General features: G+C 54.4%; 2 protein-coding genes and 1 long non-coding RNA gene across 3 annotated transcripts in view; 1 reads left to right on the forward strand and 2 right to left on the reverse strand.

Annotated features, from left to right (window-relative positions):
• Nucleotides 1-494: 494 nt before the first annotated feature.
• On the reverse strand, nt 495-1,918 carry AANAT (aralkylamine N-acetyltransferase). Its single transcript, NM_001077437.1, has 3 exons — nt 1,756-1,918; nt 1,070-1,224; nt 495-800 (listed from the first exon to the last, which is right to left on the reverse strand). The coding sequence occupies exons 1-3, from the start codon at nt 1,916-1,918 to the stop codon at nt 495-497; spliced, it is 624 nt and encodes a 207-aa protein (NP_001070905.1).
• Nucleotides 1,919-10,283: 8,365 nt separating this feature from the next.
• LOC111097290 lies at nt 10,284-15,710 on the reverse strand. Its single transcript, XR_005364185.1, has 2 exons — nt 15,626-15,710; nt 10,284-11,911 (listed from the first exon to the last, which is right to left on the reverse strand). It is a non-coding gene; the product is annotated as an uncharacterized LOC111097290 (long non-coding RNA).
• Nucleotides 15,711-15,857: 147 nt separating this feature from the next.
• The window catches only part of UBE2O (ubiquitin conjugating enzyme E2 O), a 56,318-nt gene continuing 55,677 nt past the window's right edge, over nt 15,858-16,498 (forward strand). The window contains exon 1 of the mRNA XM_038546514.1: nt 15,858-16,268. Coding sequence (XP_038402442.1) covers nt 15,858-16,268 — 411 coding nt within the window. The remainder of the gene's footprint in view (nt 16,269-16,498) is intronic.

Consider the following 16,498-nt stretch of genomic DNA (forward strand, 5'->3'; position numbering starts at 1 on the left):
CTGTACCAGGAGCCACCTGGAAGGTTATGCAGAACGATTACTTTATTAGGGGGAGGAGGACCCAGGGTGTCTGAGGTCGGGGGTGGGGAGCACACGGGGGAGCTGGGAGGTAGCCCCTGTACTTTCCTGTTCCCAGCTTCCCCCTGCCCCCTGTTCTGGGGCTGAGGATGAGAAGGGGAATCCCTGACACCTCCATAAGGACCAGGATGCTGTCTGCCCAGAGGGCCCGCCATTGGTTCTTGAGAAGGAGAGAGTCACTGAGGCAGGTCACGGGACACCTGCTGTCCCTGGTTACCAGCCTGGCCCCACCTCCATCACAGCTGGGGATGCAGGAGGTCCGGGGAGCCACACGAGGACCCACTGGAAAGTGCACCACCCGTGCTCTAGCTGGGCAGCCCGGGCCGGGGGAGAAGGGGACATTGGGGATGGGTAGGAACTCCGGCACGTGGCTGTGGGCACCCTGGGGTGGCAGCTGGGTGGGTGGGGTGCCCTGGTCAGCAGCCGCTGTTCCTGCGCAGGGAGATGTGGCCCCGCATGAAGCATTGGAGCTCAGTGAAGGTGAGTGAGCCCAGGGTGATGGCGCACGGGCCCACAAGGTGGAAGCCCAGACTCTGGTAGAAGGGTACCAGTGCATCCTCGCACATGAGCACGGCCCGGCGCACTGCTGGCTGGCTCCCCAGGTGGTACAGGTAGCGCCACATCAGCATGGAGCCCTTGCCTTGCCCCCGGAAAGTGTGGTGCACCGCCAGCACGTGTAGGTGAACGGTGTGGCCCCCCGGCCGGTGCAGCGTCAGCGACTCCTGGGAATGAGCAGGGATGTGAGTCTGGGTCATCTCTGCTGACACCTGCCTCCCACACTACCCCCGCCCGGCTTCCTGAGCACCTCCAAACAGGGTTCCCTTCCCACCCGAGGGGGGTCCCAAAGAGGTGGGTCCTTTTGACCCCGGGGGAGGACCAGAGGGAGAAATTCCAGGCCCTGGACTCCTTGGCCTCCCAAGCCTGGCGGTGGCAGCCTCTCTTTCCAGAGGCTTCCCAGCAGCTGTGCTTCCCAGCCCCATCCTGCCCTCACCTGAGTGAGTCTCTCCTCGTCCCAAAGCGAGCCAATGATGAAGGCCACAAGGCGGCCCTCCTGGAACCAGCCCAGGGACAGCTCTGGACACAGGCTCAGGAAGTGCTTGATCTCGTCCAGATACAGTGGGCAGATGCCCAAGACAGAGATGAAGGCTGCGGAAGGGGGCAGGGCAGGTGACTCCGTGGTCACCACGCCGCTGGCCACTGCACACCAAGCATCTGCTCAGAAGCCCGGGTGGGGTCTCCCACTGCAACTGGCCCTGGATCGAGTACCTCACCTGCTTCCCCTTCACCAGCCGCTTCTGCGAGAAGTACGAGCTGGATCAGGTGCTGCACTGACGCCTGCCCAGCGGGGTTGGGCCCTGCTGCCTGTCTGCAGCACCCCGCCCCCCAGAGACCCGCTGCCAGGGCCCAGGCCCTCCCTCCAGCAGGTGAGGCCCGTGGTGACAGTCACAAAGGAGGGCCCCCTGCCTTCCCGCCACTCCCCTGTCCCCCACCCCAACACCCCCGTCCTCTCCCATGAGAAAATGGGATTCAGGCCTGTCCCATCCCCACTTTCCTGAACGGAGAAATGCACATTCAGTCTGAGACCCCGGGGCCCAGCCCACCAAGGACGGGCTCCTCCCCACGGGGCACCTGCGGCAGAGCGTGTCGGGGTCCAGGCCCTGCGCGGGGCCCGCTCACCTTCACGCTCGATCTCAAACACGCTGGCAGCATCCTCTGGAGTGAGGCAGCGAAACTCGCTGGCGGGAAGCGTGTGGCGCCGCCGGTGGCTCGGGGCCTCCGGGATCTCCGGCTGCAGGTGCGAGGCCTCGGACTCCAGGTGGTGTGCGCTCTGTGTGGACATGCTGGCTGCTGGTGGCTGCCCGGGCCGCCCGGCGGCAGGAGTGGCCTTCGTCACCAAAAAGGGCCTTCCAGCACCTATTGGAGAAGAGCGAGGGTCAGGGGTACGGTCTGCGTCTCCAGTAGAGGCAGGCCAGGGTGATGGTGCACTTGGCCTCTTTTGTAGCCGGACCTGGGGTCGGGCGAGTCCCAGTGTGGATTCTGGGGACTGTGAACGTTAGTGGCCTCTCCCCACCTTTCCCTCTCGGCAGCCCTTCCAAACCTCCAGATCCTAGCCTCACTGGCCTCCAGGTACATCTAGGTCCCAGGAGGTGGTGGGCAGGAGGGGTGGGCAGGGCTCCATGGAGCCTGAGGCACCCCAACACTGCTGCCCAAGGTGGCACGGGTGACCCTGACCACGGCTAACACAACTGCAGGAAGAGTGGGCCGGTTTGTCTCACCCGCCCAGGAGGGGACTTGGGTGTAAAGGGCTGTGGCTCTGGCTTTTTCGGCAGCTTCAGCCGTTGGCCCTGGAAAGACCCTTAATTAAAATGGGTCCTCAAGGAGCCTTCCCATTACTTAGATGGCCTCAGACTGGACCACGCACACGTGGGAAGGGCATGGGGAGATAGGGGAGCCTGAGGGGATGGAGGAGAGCGGGCCTGGAGGGCATCTGCGACTCCTCCTGCCCAGGCCCTGGCTCATCATCTAGGCCCTTATGGCACTTCATCTCTCTCTCCCATATTTGTCTTGCCCTCCCTCCACCGCTTTTCTCCCTATGCCCAGAAGCCCCAAGCAGGGTAGCTCCTGTTCCTAAAGGCTGGGAGCCAGGGGTGGGGGTGGGGCACTTACCAGGAACAGGGGCCCAGTGTTCCCCCCCTCAGAGCCACTCACCCTGGAGGTCGTCCGCAGGCACAGGAGCCGGGAAAATCGGGACTCTGGGGTGTGTGACTGTTGCAGCAGGTGTCACTGGAGAAAATGTGTTGTTTGCACAGGTTTATAATCCCTGCCCTGCCTCCTTGTTGCACCAGTAGGACAAAGCCAGCAGGGCTGTGCAGCTACATGCCCTGTCCCTGCCTGCTGGTCACACATCAGCATGACATACTAAACACGCAGGGGATTAGAGTGATTGATTGAGGCCCCAGAATCTGGGGGAAGAGCACAGGGCTAAACCTCAGGGGTCCGGCGCTAATCCCTGCTCCAGCTCTGCCGGGCTGGGATAGGCATTCACCCTTTGTGCTCTGGAGGCTTGGACAAGCCCACATCCAGAGAGTCCTTCCAGCTCCTGCAGCCCGAGGGTGCTACCATTTGTAGCACTTGCAGAGTTACATGAGGTGTTGAGCCTCAGCAAGAATGTCTTTTAATCTGCATGAGAGCCCCACCTAGTATTAACCCCATTTTACAGAGAAGGAAACTGAGGCTCAGAGAGGGCTTAGAGGCTTAGACACCCCACCCCCCACCCCCCCAGCAAGTCATTGGAGCAGGAGAGGAAACCCCAGGTATGCCTCCCTGTACCACACTATTCCCCCCGGGGCTGTCAGGCCTAGTGGATTTTCCAAGTGGTGGGTGCACGTCTTCACAGTTCTACCAATCATGAGACTGTGTCCTCAAGTCAGGGTCTACCAAAGTGGGGGGAGCGAGTGAGTGACCCATTGGCCTTGGGAGGGAATGCCCAAATCTGGCTCTGGGTTGCACAGTCTACTAGAGCCCGTGAAGGGATCCCTGGGTGGCGCAGCGGTTTGGCGCCTGCCTTTGGCCCAGGGCGCGATCCTGGAAACCCGGGATTGAATCCCACATCGGGCTCCCGGTGCATGGAGCCTGCTTCTCCCTCTGCCTGTGTCTCTGCCTCTCTCTCTCTCTCTCTCTCTCTCTCTCTCTCTCTCTGTGTGACTATCATAAAAAAAAAAAAAAAAAAAAAAAAAAAAAAAACTAGAGCCCGTGAAGACTGGAAAGGCAGGCAGTGTTTAGACCTTTCTGTGTAGACAGAAGCAAGCCACTGATAACCAGCCAAACCATTCTACATCCTGCTCTCATAAATTACCTCCTCCACGCATGTACCCATGCATACCTCTTTCCAGAGCTCTCTGGGGAAAATCCCAAGATCCAGAAGTAAGTCAAATCCTGCTTACCACTATCAGTAGCAGAAACCAACCAGAACAAGCCAAAGGTCCTTGGTGGCCCACGTCCTCCTCCCATCCCCCTGGTATCCTGCTGAGTCTCCCACACCTGCTCCAAGGTACTTAAACCACCCCAGTGCTGTGGCTTCCACTTTGGAAGACTTCAGAGTAGCTGCCAAAGCTAGACTCGCACCCTGGGACCTGCAATCCCACTTGAGCCCTGAAAGAGCTAGAAGGTTCTCCAACTGGAAACAGCCCAAATGACCATCAGCAGGAAGGGACTGCAGAATAGACACAAAGTGGAGGATCATCCAGGCAGGAGAGCAAACGGCCATGAGGACACATGGCATAACCAAGGACCCTTACCCAATGCGACAGGGAATGAAAGAAGTCCCCAAACAAGATTGGTTCTGAGTCCACGGATTCTGTTCTAATCTGTGTGTTGGAGGCAGTGGTGGCCCTAGGGGGGCTTCTGGGGTGTTGACAATATAGCATTCAGTTGTGGGTTTTTTTTTAAGTTTTATTTATTTATTTGAGAGAGAAATGGAAAGACTCGACTGGTGGGAGGGGCAGAGAGAGAGAGGAAGAAACAGATTTCCTGCTGAGGAGGGAGCCTCATATGGGGCTTGATTCCAGGACCCTGAGATCAAGACCTGGGTCAAAGGCAGATGCTTAACCAGTTGAGCCACCCAGGGGCCCCTGCTGAGGCATTTCAGAACACTAACGTGTCTGGACACCAGGGAGTCCTCCCCCAGGGGCTGTCCTAAAATTAATCTGATCAGCAGAATGGCCTTAGGACATGTACCTTGTGAATGTTTACTAGATTTAGCAGATAAAAATGCAGGAAGCCTTGTGACATTCAAATTTCTGGTAAACAGGGGATCCCTGGGTGGCTCAGCCGTTTAGCTTGCCTTTGGCCCGGCCGTGATCCTGGGGTCCTGGGATTGGGTCCTGCATGGAGCCTGCTTCTCCCTCTGCCTGTGTCTCTGCCTCTCTCTCTCCCTGTGTTTCTCATGAATGAATAAATAAAATCTTTAAAAAAAAAATTCTGGTAAACAATTTTTTTTAAGATTTTATTTTTAGTTTTTTTTTAAGATTTTATTTATTTATTCATAGAGACACAGAGAGAGAGAGAGAGAGAGAGAGAGAGAGAGAAGGCAAAGACACAGGCAGGGGGAGAAGCAGGCTCCATGCAGGGAGCCCAATGTGGGACTCGATCCCGGGTCTCCTGGATCACACCCCGGGCTGAAGGCCGCACTAAACCACTGCACCACCGGGGCTGCCCAAGATTTTATTTTTATTTTTTTATTTTTTTTTATTTATTATTATTATTTTTTAAGATTTTATTTTTAAATAATCTCTGCATTTAACTTGGGGCTTGAACTCACAACCCTGAGGTCAAGAATCACATGCTCTTCAGACTGAGCCAGCCAGGTGCCCTAAATATTAAAAATAATTTTTTTTTTAATAGAGTTGACATACAATGTTGCATTAGTTTCAGGTGGAAATCAGAATTTTGGATACAGGGGCAGCCCCGGTGGCTCAGCGGTTTAGGGCCGCCTGCAGCCCAGGGCGTGATCCTGGAGACCTGGGATCGAGTTCCACGTCGGGCTCCTTACATGGAGCCTGCTTCTCCCTCTGCCTGTGTCTCTGCCTCTTTCTCTCTCTCTCTCCTCTCTGTGTATTCTCATGAATAAATAAATAAAATCTTTAAAAAAAAAGAATTTTGGATACATAATTTTTTAGTATAAACCTGTCCCAAATATTGCATGGGACAGGCTTATCCTCAAAAAATTATTTGTGGGGCTCCTTGGGGTGCCAAGATGAGGTTGGGAGACAGTGTGGGTCCCAACAGGGGCTCCTGGAGAGAAATGGGCTTCCCTCGGAGGCACAGACTTCTCTCCCAGCACCATCTGACCTGTGTGGCTCTTGGAACACTATCCCAATGGGCAGGTTCTGAGGTCTGTCCAGGTTCAGGGCACAAGAGAAGCGTTCTGTCTATCTGAGAAGCATCACAAGGAACATTGAGGATACTCCCACAGCAGAACCAGAGATGAGTTGTGTATTTGAAATAGAGTCAGTATAATCCAATGTCCCGTGTGGGGATGGTTGGCCCTGAGTGCTTCTTTTTAGATCCCCTTATTGATAGTTTTAATCTCTTTTTTTGTTGTTGTTAAAGATTTTATTTATTTAGTCATTGAGAGACACCCTGAGAGAGGCAGAGACACAGGCAGAGGGAGAAGCAGGCTCCCTGTGGGGAGCCTGATGTGGGACTCGATCCCGGGACCTTGGGATCACGCCCTGAGCCGCAGGCAGACGCTCAGCCGCTGAGCCCCCTCTGTGCCCTACAGTTTAATTCTTCATGCCAGTCTTCTTCCAGCAGCAGCTCCCTTGAAAGGGTCCTGTACGGACCACTGCTCCCCAGCTCTGATTGTGCCCATTGGCCTCCGTACCACTCTTCTCACAGGACGGCTCCCCTTAGGGGTGCCACCCTCGCTCCCTCCAGTCTGGCTTCCTGGTCCACCAGACAATTCCGTGCACGTCTGAATGGCAGCTGTGGGCTGGGCTCCCGTTCCCTCCCATAAGGCTCTCTGGTCCCAAGCAAACCAAGGGCTGTGGCTTGGCTCCTGATTCAGGGCTCCAGAACATTCTATGACAGTTTGGAGCCAGTTGTTCAGGGCACACAGAGATCCCCCCGGAGAGCCGTGTTACCTAACTTCCCACATGTTCCAGCACAGTCTCACCTCTGACCCGGCTGAGCCCCAATCCCACTAAGGATCTGAAGCTTCGGGGATGACAGGAACAGATAGAGCTGTCCTCATGATCCAGTAGACAACAGAGGTCTCGGTATAGGAAGAGTGCTCTGAGCGGCTGCATGTCACTACAGGGAAGCTAAGAAATGTCAACTCTTCGGAGGGAAGGCGACATTAACAAGAAGAAAGGCAAAGATCAAGACATGTCCCAGAATCCAAGGGATGGGACGGTCAGCAGCGTCACATGCAGCCAGAATGGAGAAAAGATCTCAGATGCTCCTAACAAGGAGGCCCTGGTGGCCTTTAAGTCTTTCAGGAGAGAAGGGTGGGTAGGGAGGCCAGATGCAGGGGAGCAGCCTCAAGGAGAGGAAGCAGCGGTCGCAGCAGGGCAGATGCCATCTGTTGAAGATACACTGACCGGTTGGCATGGCTGGGGCCTGGAGAATTCTCCCCGCATCCCCCATCTTCTCCCTCCCTCCCTGACACCCCCACCACCAGCACGGGCGTCCAGCCTGCAGCAACTCTGGCAGCCCGCAGAGCCTGGCATGGTGTGGCAGTGAGCATCTGCCTGGGCCCAGGTGAGCGACGTCCTGGTGCCAGGACCTCTGGGAGCTTCCCACACGGGGCTGCACTTGCTCCTGCCCGCTCCCCTCAATGGGACAACTGCCCAGTTCTCACTGCAGGCCCCAGGGGAGTCCACCTGGAGGAGACTGAAAGGTGGGTCCCCTGGGAGACAGGACCCAGAGACAGTCTGATAATGTTAATGAGACCTCAATTTTCCACACAGAACCATTGAAAGGCCCTAAGGTCAGGGAAGGCCGCTGTCTGTTATGGCATCTGGCCATCTGGCCCTCAGAAATTACCCCCTCCGTGCATGTACCCACACATCTTCTTAGGGGGGAGTCACGTTTTTTGGTGGATTTGAGGGTGACTTATTTCTCTCCACTCCTTCCCTGGACCGAAGACCTGCCCTGCACACCTGGCCCTGAGCACATTTTGCCTGATTGGATTTACGTTTTCAGCCTTAGTCTGTAACAGGCAGGTTCCCCAGGAAACAGAAACCGAGATGGAGGGTTGCAGGCCAGAGGTTCACGGAGGGAGAGCTCTCAGGGGCAGCCCCTGGTGGGGAGCGGGGGCAGGAGGGGGAGCAGCCTTGGGCAGAGGGGGGAGGCAGCTGTGGTGATGCAGTTGCCACAGAGGCCTCAGCCCATCTCACGGGAGCTCAGGAGCCGGGAAGGCCTCAGAGACACCCAGATCGAGGCAGAGGGCAGGCCTTTTTGCCCTGCGTTGACATTGGTTGAGGTGGCTTCCTGAGCTGAGGACAATCCTGTCAGCCAAGGGGTGGGTGCCCTGGATCACTGTCTCCAAGCTGCCAGGAGCTGCCCTAGCGGTGTGTTAGCACCAGCTTCTGGGGTCCTTGCCAGGGTGATAAATCCTGCAGCAGGGAAGAGTGTTCCCAGAACAACACACATGCCTTATCCAACGGAATGTTCTTCCTCTCCTGACCCAGTATCCTTGACTTGGATCTCACATTCTTCCAGCTACTGTCCACACTGTTGGCTTCCCGGGGTAGCCTTTTTCTCCCTGCAGGTGGCCCAGCACATTACCAGCTGAGTTAAGTTGTGATTTATTATTATTTTTAAGTTTTTCATGTATTCATTTGAGACAGAGAGAGATATATATAGAGAGAGAGGGAGAAGCAGACCCCCCCGGTGAACAGGGAGTCCCGATGTGGAGCTTGATGGCTTGATCCTGGGACTTGAATTGTGACCAGAGCTGAAGGCAGACGCCCAACCGACTGAGCCCCCCAGTTGCCCCTAAGTTGTGATTTAGGCCAAAGTATTGACCTGGAACAAAGAGGAGAGATGGAGTAGATCCTTGAGGTGCAGGGAGGGTTGGCACATGTCTTACAAGGAGGAGTTTTGTCTTCCAGCAGGGAGAAAGCACTCAACTGTCACAGACGGTGGGGGGGTTCACACAGGAGGGAGTCACAGGTGGGAGGGTCCAGAAGGCTCAAGGAGAACCCAGCACTGAGTCTAGCAACCCAGATCTCCCCAGATGTCTCAGAGTCGCCCTTCTTCCCAATTCCGGTCCTCCTTGGCATAGCTGGCTCACTGAGGTTGGGGATGCAAACCTCCTCTAGGGCCCTGCTGCCCTTACTAAGCCTGGGATGTGCTTCTCTACTTTTCTCCGTTCCCTAATTTCGGGAGGCAGGGTTTCTTCACACTCTGCCAAGGAGACCCTCTGGCTTTTATACTGAGCCTCTGATTGGTGACCCATCAGCCACAGCTCTTTGCTTTTTCCAGTGTGACTGCTGCCAACAATAGTCATGAGATCCCATAGTCCTTATATGACTGCTCTCCCACATGGTGCAGATGCCTGCGATTGTTCACCACCACCCACATTTGGTGGGTTCACTGCCCACCAAAGTTTTAATGATTATACCACTGTAGTGTGCGAGGGCCCAGAATATCATACCTCCCACTACTGGTGGGGATCCGCATTAACAGGCTAGCGACCCAGCTCTAAAATCCCATTTAAAGTCTGTTCCCTAGGACCACACTTGGCACTAAATTGTTATGGGTCAGATTCTGCAGGAAATAGACTTAAAGATTCAGATCTGCATGAAGACATTTACTGGAAGTGCCATCAGGGAGCAAGGTCAGCAGAGGTGAGCAGAGGGAGTTTAACCCTCTGGAAGAGGCAGTTCCAGTAGAGACCTCAGCTGATCCCAGGAGAAGCTCTGAAGCTGGGGGGCCCCTCCCAAGTGTCCTGAATGGAGGTGAGAAGACCAGGCTTTGTTTCTCCTGAAGGACAGTCGTTGGACGGGTGAGGCACCTTCTTTCAGCCAAGAGCAATCCTTGGAAAGGTACCAAAGCTGTGAGCCTCGGCAGCCAGTGCCTGGCAGCTGGGGAAGGGTTCCTAAGATCTGAAGGTGGATTCGGGCTGTGTGCACAGTATCCACTGACGCTTATCCCCCCAACAGGTTTCATAAACCCCTGGGAAATAGAAACCAGGTTGAAAGCGTGGCATGTGCCCCCCAGAGTAGGTGTTCTGGCAACTATGTCTTGATTCTTCTGTTGAGGAGGATGCCATTTAACTTCTTGACTTCCTGTGGATTTATTTTGAAGCCTCATTTGCATAGATAGGTTGGCTTCACTGCAGGGCTGAGTGGAGCCCCATCTTTATTTGAGGTTCAAGATCTGATATGTTACACAGGCAGTTTCCTCGGGAAGCTTCCAGAGTTTTCTGGAATGAAGGTGTCAAAGGCAGGGAGGGATCGCCACCTCCTGGAGAAAGAGGGGACCTACGGCTCCCTGAGCTTCTGGAGCCCTGCTGGCCAACAGAAAGGTCATAGGAGAACCATATGTGATGTTTTTCGATTTTGTAGAAGCCACATGAAAAAGAACCAAAAGAAACAGGTGAACTTGATTTTATTTTTTAATTTTTTTTAGGTGAACTTGATTTTAATAGTATATTTTATTTAACCTAATACATATAAAGTATTGCCATTTCAACAATATAAAATTAAGATATTTTAGATTCTTTTTTTTTTTTTTTGCAAACAAACCTTCAAAGTTCAGTGTATATTTTATACTTACAACCCATGTCAATTCAGACTAGCCGCATTTTAAGCACTCAAGAGCTAAATGTGGTTAGGGGTTACCACAACGGGCAGCACAGATCTAGAGGCTGAAGGAGGAGACGACAATGAGAAAGTGTGTGTGTGTGCGCATGCACATGCTTATGAGTGTGTGTGTGCACGTGTGGGGATGAGTGTGCATGTGTGGCATATGTGTCTGTTCCTCTCCATATCTAGGAAACACAGAGAACAGGGGACTTGAGGAAAGGCAGAGTGTCCCTGAGACCTGCTGACACATTCAGGGCCATTGGGAGACATTGGCTGGTTTTGTTCAATCACTCAACCAAAGTCTTTGGATATACTAGGTGTCAGACCTGTGCTGGATGCTGGGCACTAAGATGGAGAAGGGTGTCATAGAAGGGAATAAATAACCACACAGGGGTTACCAGGAAAGTGGAGGGATAAAGCAGGGGAGCAGGGTGCTTGGAGGACGTCATAGATATGAAGGCCCAATCTAGGTTTCGTGAGATGAAAAGAAATTTTTTAGGTAAAAATAGGAGTTGAAGTTGAGGCATAAAATCTTCCCGGCAGATGGCGAGCACGTGAAAGGGCACCAGGCACCAATGATTAGGGTCCTGAAGGAAGCAGCCGAGGTCCGAGCATGGAGCATGTGTGCAGGGTGCAGAGCTGGGGGACAGGGTTAGAGGTAGTAGAGGGGATCGATTCCAGAAGGACTACCTGTGTCATCCTCTGGTGGTTCCAGGAGAGCCACAGAGAGATGGCAAGCCAAGAAGCCGGATGATCAGGTTTGCATTTTCAACCTCCCTGGGAACAAGGTGGTGGATGGATTAGGCGGTGGGGGGTACGGTAAGGAGGCCACAGCCTCGGTGTGGGGGGTATAGGTGAGAGATGGGGATGAACTCATACCAGCAGGTAAAATTCATCACTAACTGAACAGGCCCAAGCAAAGCACTCTATATTGACCATGCCAGTTAAATTCTCAACAGCCCCAAGAAGTAGGTACTATTATGACTCCTATTTCACAGAAAGGAAACTGAGTCTCAGAGAAGTGAAATAGCTTGCCCAGGGTCACAGAGTGAGTCAGTGGTAGAACAGGCTTCAAACCCAGGTCCGTCCGATCCTGGAAACCCACTCCTAGCCATGGCATCACGGCACCATGGCACCACCTTAACTCCCCGTGGAGCGGCCCCCAGTGGAGCTGCCTTGGACCTGGGGGATGTGGAAAGAGGGTAAAGGGGCCATGACTTGGGTTTTGATCGCATGTGGAGCTGAACATCAAGGGTTAACCCTCAAGTGGCACACTTGGCACCCAGGTAAGTGATGCTGCCATCAACCTGGATGAGGATTCTGGAAGAAGAAATGGGTTTGGTGGAGACGGGTTTGTGATATTTGGCTGGTCATCCGGGAAGTACCCATGAGTTGGTGCCGAGGAGAAGGCCCCGGCCTGGCGAGCTGGGACTTGGTGGTGAAGAGGGTGGCATGGCTGAGTGACAGCAGCCTTATTGTTCTTCAGGTTGGTCCAGTGCATCTGCTGTCCCTGGTCCCTGTATCCAAAGGAAGGAGGGAAACAGGGTGAACCTGCCAAACCTGGGCTCTCACTCATTGCTCAACCTTTTCAGTGGTGCCCCCAGTACAAAGTTTTTTGCCCTGAAGATTGCAACCATTTCTGAGTCAGGAGTGAGAATGGCCAAGGGCTGGCTCATCTGGCTCCTGATCCTGACTGCACTGCAGAGTGATCCTGGGCCAATCCCATGATTCTCCCAGGGCATCAACACAAAAGGGGAAGGCTCCAGGGGCAAGAAGGACCCCTGTAATTCCAAAAGCCCATGAGTCTTGAGCAACCCCCAGCTGGAGCCTCAGGCAGGGGGATTACTCCAGATAGCGACGGGGGGGGGGGGGTGCAGGCGGGCTCCCCAGGGTAACCCCCCTCCCACTCCATGTTCCTAGCTGAAGACTCCAGTGCTGAAGTCACCCTGGAGCCTCCAAACACGCACTCCAGGGTAAAAGGAGTTCTCTGGGCTCCTCTGGATTCTCTCATACAGGGAAACTTGGAGAGGCCAAGTACGCTGAGGCTCCCCCGTTGGGCAGTGTGAGGCCTGAGGCCCATGCACACTTTTTAACCCAGTGGCCGGTTAAGATAGGGATAAGACAGGGCCTGCTTCCCACAGATCAGTTGATCTTGCTGCCAGCTCTCTTGCCTCCTGTCCCCTGGCAGCCCCTTCGCAGGGGGAGGGGCCAGACTGGCTCAGTTTCTTGCAGGCATGTTTGTAAATAAGCAAAATTCCCCTGAGAAGATTCTCTATTCCCCAAGAAGGGCTGGGTGTTGGGGCCATGAGAGGAGGGCTTTCTCCACTGCAGGATGAAGGGTTTTTCTGTTTTTGTTTTTGTGGTTTTTTTTCATTTGGCAATTAGGAAAATAAAAACTAAGCCAATGCTCCCATCGTAGCTCACGCCACTCACCAGCTTGGGTGTGCAGACTGTGGTTAGGGGCTCGGGGACTGGGAAGGGGTCAAGCCTCAAACCTGAACTGGAGTATCTAAGGTGTGAGTAAGGTGGGGAGGAATGTACCGAGCTTCTTCTAAAAGGACTCTGATGCAGCTCAAACTGGGGATGACAGAAAAGGCTGAGAGACAGCTGGGGCAGCTCCTTGGCTGTATGGGGAGAGGAGGATGGGAAACTGACCAAATGGAAGGACAGGAACCTTGGCCCCCCCCCCCGATATGGTACATCACTGAGCACCGAGACTGTACCAGGCACTGTACTAGGCATGGGAGTGACACACATACTTAGGACATGATCCACATGCTCAAAAGGGGTTTAGTTAGTAAGGGAGAGATTAGCTTTGAAACCAAGGGCTCTTACCTACAACCTAGCACTTTCCTGGGTGGGGGTGGGAAGGAGGCCTCACAGCATGGGAAGGAGACTTCACAAAAGGGGGGCTCATACTTGCTCTCTCACAGAGGACTAATCCATGTAAAGCACTTAGTATAGTACCTGGTATTAAATTACAGCTCAATAACTGGTAGCTATTATTAGCCATTATTACAAGAAGCCACAGAATAAACATGGCACATCTTCCTGGAGTGCCAATTTTACTCAACGATTAGGGAGGAAGGACATTCTTTTTATATTAAAATGAACACAGGCATAAGCTGGAGTAGAGTGCAAAACTCTCCTGGATTTCTGACATCCAAGATTTTGGGCCCGCATTGCCCTGCCCCTTCTGCCTACTTGCTCACCCTCTCCCTCTATCCTTTGATAGACACAAGAACTAGAAAAGCCCCTGCACTTGGAGTCAGGGAAACTGGATTCCAACTTGGCTCTGCAGGTTACTACGTTGTGACCTTAAGCACTGAATTCCTGGACCCTGTTTCCTCACTAATAAGATGGGGTTACGTACACCTATATCTAGGCTGGCTCAGTCTGCGTAGCCCTGTGAATCCTGATCTTGGGGTTATGAGTTCAAGCCCCATATGGGGCCTAGAGCTTACTTTAATAAAAAAGAAAGAAAGGAAGGAATAAAGAAAGAAAATTCTAAACCTATATCCACGATTATGATAATACATGTGAATGTGCCCGGCACAGCACCTGGTCAATAATAGGTGATCAATAAATGTTAGGAGCTTGGGCTAAAGGTAGGTGCAAGAGAAGCTATGTTATTGATGTTAAGCCTGCCAAGTCTTTATGGGGAGTGGGGAACTGAGTCCTCCCAGCAGTGATTCCAGATGGCCATTCTGTGCTGTGGTCTGGGATGGGAAGGCTGTGGTTTGCGAGCCCAGCTCTGCCCCTAACTTGTATCCTAACTCCTCTTCAGCTCACCTAACCACAGTTTTTTCTATACTTTAGTACATGAGTTTTCTAAGATTTGGGCCCCTTGACAGCCACCCCAACTCCAATTATTATATCAATATTCTATAAGTGCTTGGTTCAGGACACATTATCTACTCAGGCTGCCATCTGTGCTTCATGTATGTTCTTATGACTTTTCCAGGAGTGTGGTTCTGTAGCCTTAGTAGTCTGTATACTACCCAAAGAACAGGAATCCTGCCTTTTTACAAGAACCCAAATACTATAATATTGAACCGTCTTCCTAATTTCTCATGGATGGTCTTGCAGAAAAATGTGGGGATAAAATGATTTTGACTGAGAAAGGTTAGGGCCATATCCTGAGTATTCTTAATTTCCTTCTAACAACCCATTATGAATCTGTCCTCTGAGAATGTATCTAAATCTTTTGGAACTTCCTTAAGGGACACATTAGTATAATTACTTTTTATATTTCAAAATGGCAATATGGAGCAAACCCGAAGTATAACAGTTCTGTCTGTCTAGAATTTTAGTCTAGGAAAGGAGGGCAGAAGTATTATAGGAACGGTTAAGCTTTATGGAGGGAACTGTATGTCAGGCACTGTTCTGTTTCCTTCAATCCTCCCAATTGCCCAGTGAACCGGGTACTGCTATTATCACGCCGATTTTACCGATGAGGAGAGAAGTTTATCAGCTTCCCTACTTTTGTAAGACTAGTCAGTGGCAGCAACAAGAATTGGAACCCAGGGGCAGCCCGGATGGCTCAGTGGTTTAGTGCCGCCTGCAGCCCAGAAAGTGATCCTGGAGACCCAGGATCGAATCCCTGCATGTAGCCTGCTTCTCCCTCTGCCTGTGTCTCTGCCTCTCTCTCTCTGTCTCTCATGAATAAATAAAATCTTAAAAAAAAAAAAAAAAAAGAATTGGAACCCAGCTTCCCACTCCTCACTCACTGTCCCACCTCTTGCCATGCATACTAAGTAAAACTCATGGAGCTGGGAGCCCCTCTAGGTGGGTTTAAAGCCAAACCATAGAGGCCACTAATGCTTGCTTATCTTTCTGACCTCTCTCTGTACCTCCTTCACCAACCCCTTGACCCCTCCCCGAGGGATCATGACCTTCCAGGCTCTGCATAGAAATTTCCTAGATACACTCTATACATATCTTTTGTAGCCTTGCTTACAAGCTGCCTTGGAGTTGCTTTTTAGCTATTTAATAGGCATATGTTTTGTCTGCCCAACTAGGCTGTAAACACCTAGAGGACAGGGCCGGCATCTTGCTCCTTCTGACCCCTCCCAGCGCGTAGGACTGGGCTGGGGACGCCTAGCAGGCTCGTTAAACGTTGTTGATTTGCCTAGGTGCCCCCCGCACTTCCTCCTCCGGGTCCCCACCCAGGGGCCCCGCTCCCCTTGCTTTCACCCCCTCTGGCCCCGCCCCTCCGTCGCGGAGCCCACCTTTTCCCCCGCCCCCGGCGGCATCTCCAGCGTCCCCTAGCGACGAGGCGAGAGCTCCTAGCAACCGCATCTCGGCTCCCTGACGACGGCGGCACGCAGGCCACGTCAGCGCGCCGTGGCCCCGCCCCCGCGCCGGCTGGCCCCGCCCCTCCGTGCCGCGTTCGCCGCCGCCGCCGCCGCCGCCACCGCCGCCGCCAGCACCGCCGCCGCCCGAGACTCGCGCAGAGCAGTTATGGCGGATCCCGCAGCGCCCGCGCCCGCAGCTCCGGCTCCCGCCCAGGCCCCGGACGCGGCCCCGACCCCGGACGCGGCCCCCGCCCCGCCGCCCGCCCCGGCGCCCGCCCCGGACTCGGCCTCCGGGCCGTCCTCGGACTCCGGCCCCGAAGCCGGCTCGCAGCGGCTGCTGTTCTCTCACGACCTGGTGTCGGGCCGTTACCGCGGCTCGGTGCACTTCGGGCTGGTGCGCCTCATCCACGGCGAGGACTCGGACTCGGAGGGCGAGGAGGAGGGCCGCGGGAGCTCGGGCTGCTCCGAGGCGGGGGGCGCGGGCCACGAGGAGGGCCGGGCCAGCCCGCTGCGCCGCGGCTACGTGCGCGTCCAGTGGTACCCGGAGGGCGTCAAGCAGCACGTGAAGGAGACCAAGGTGCGGCGGGCGGGCGGGCGGGCGGGGGCCGGCGCGGGGCCCGGGCTGCCGCAGGAGCCCTAGGCCGGGGAGGGAGGCTCGCGAGGCGCTGGCCGGAGTGGTGCAGCTGCAGTGGGCCGAGGCGCGGGGCCGAGCCTCCGCCGAGGGGACGCTCCGGTGCAAAGTCATTGCACCAGCCCCGGGCCGCCGGGCCGCCGGGCCGCCGGGCCGCGGGCTTCCCGGCGCGGAGG

The sequence above is a fragment of the Canis lupus genome, chromosome 9 (assembly GCF_011100685.1).
Source record: "Canis lupus familiaris isolate Mischka breed German Shepherd chromosome 9, alternate assembly UU_Cfam_GSD_1.0, whole genome shotgun sequence".
Lineage (NCBI taxonomy): Eukaryota > Metazoa > Chordata > Mammalia > Carnivora > Canidae > Canis > Canis lupus.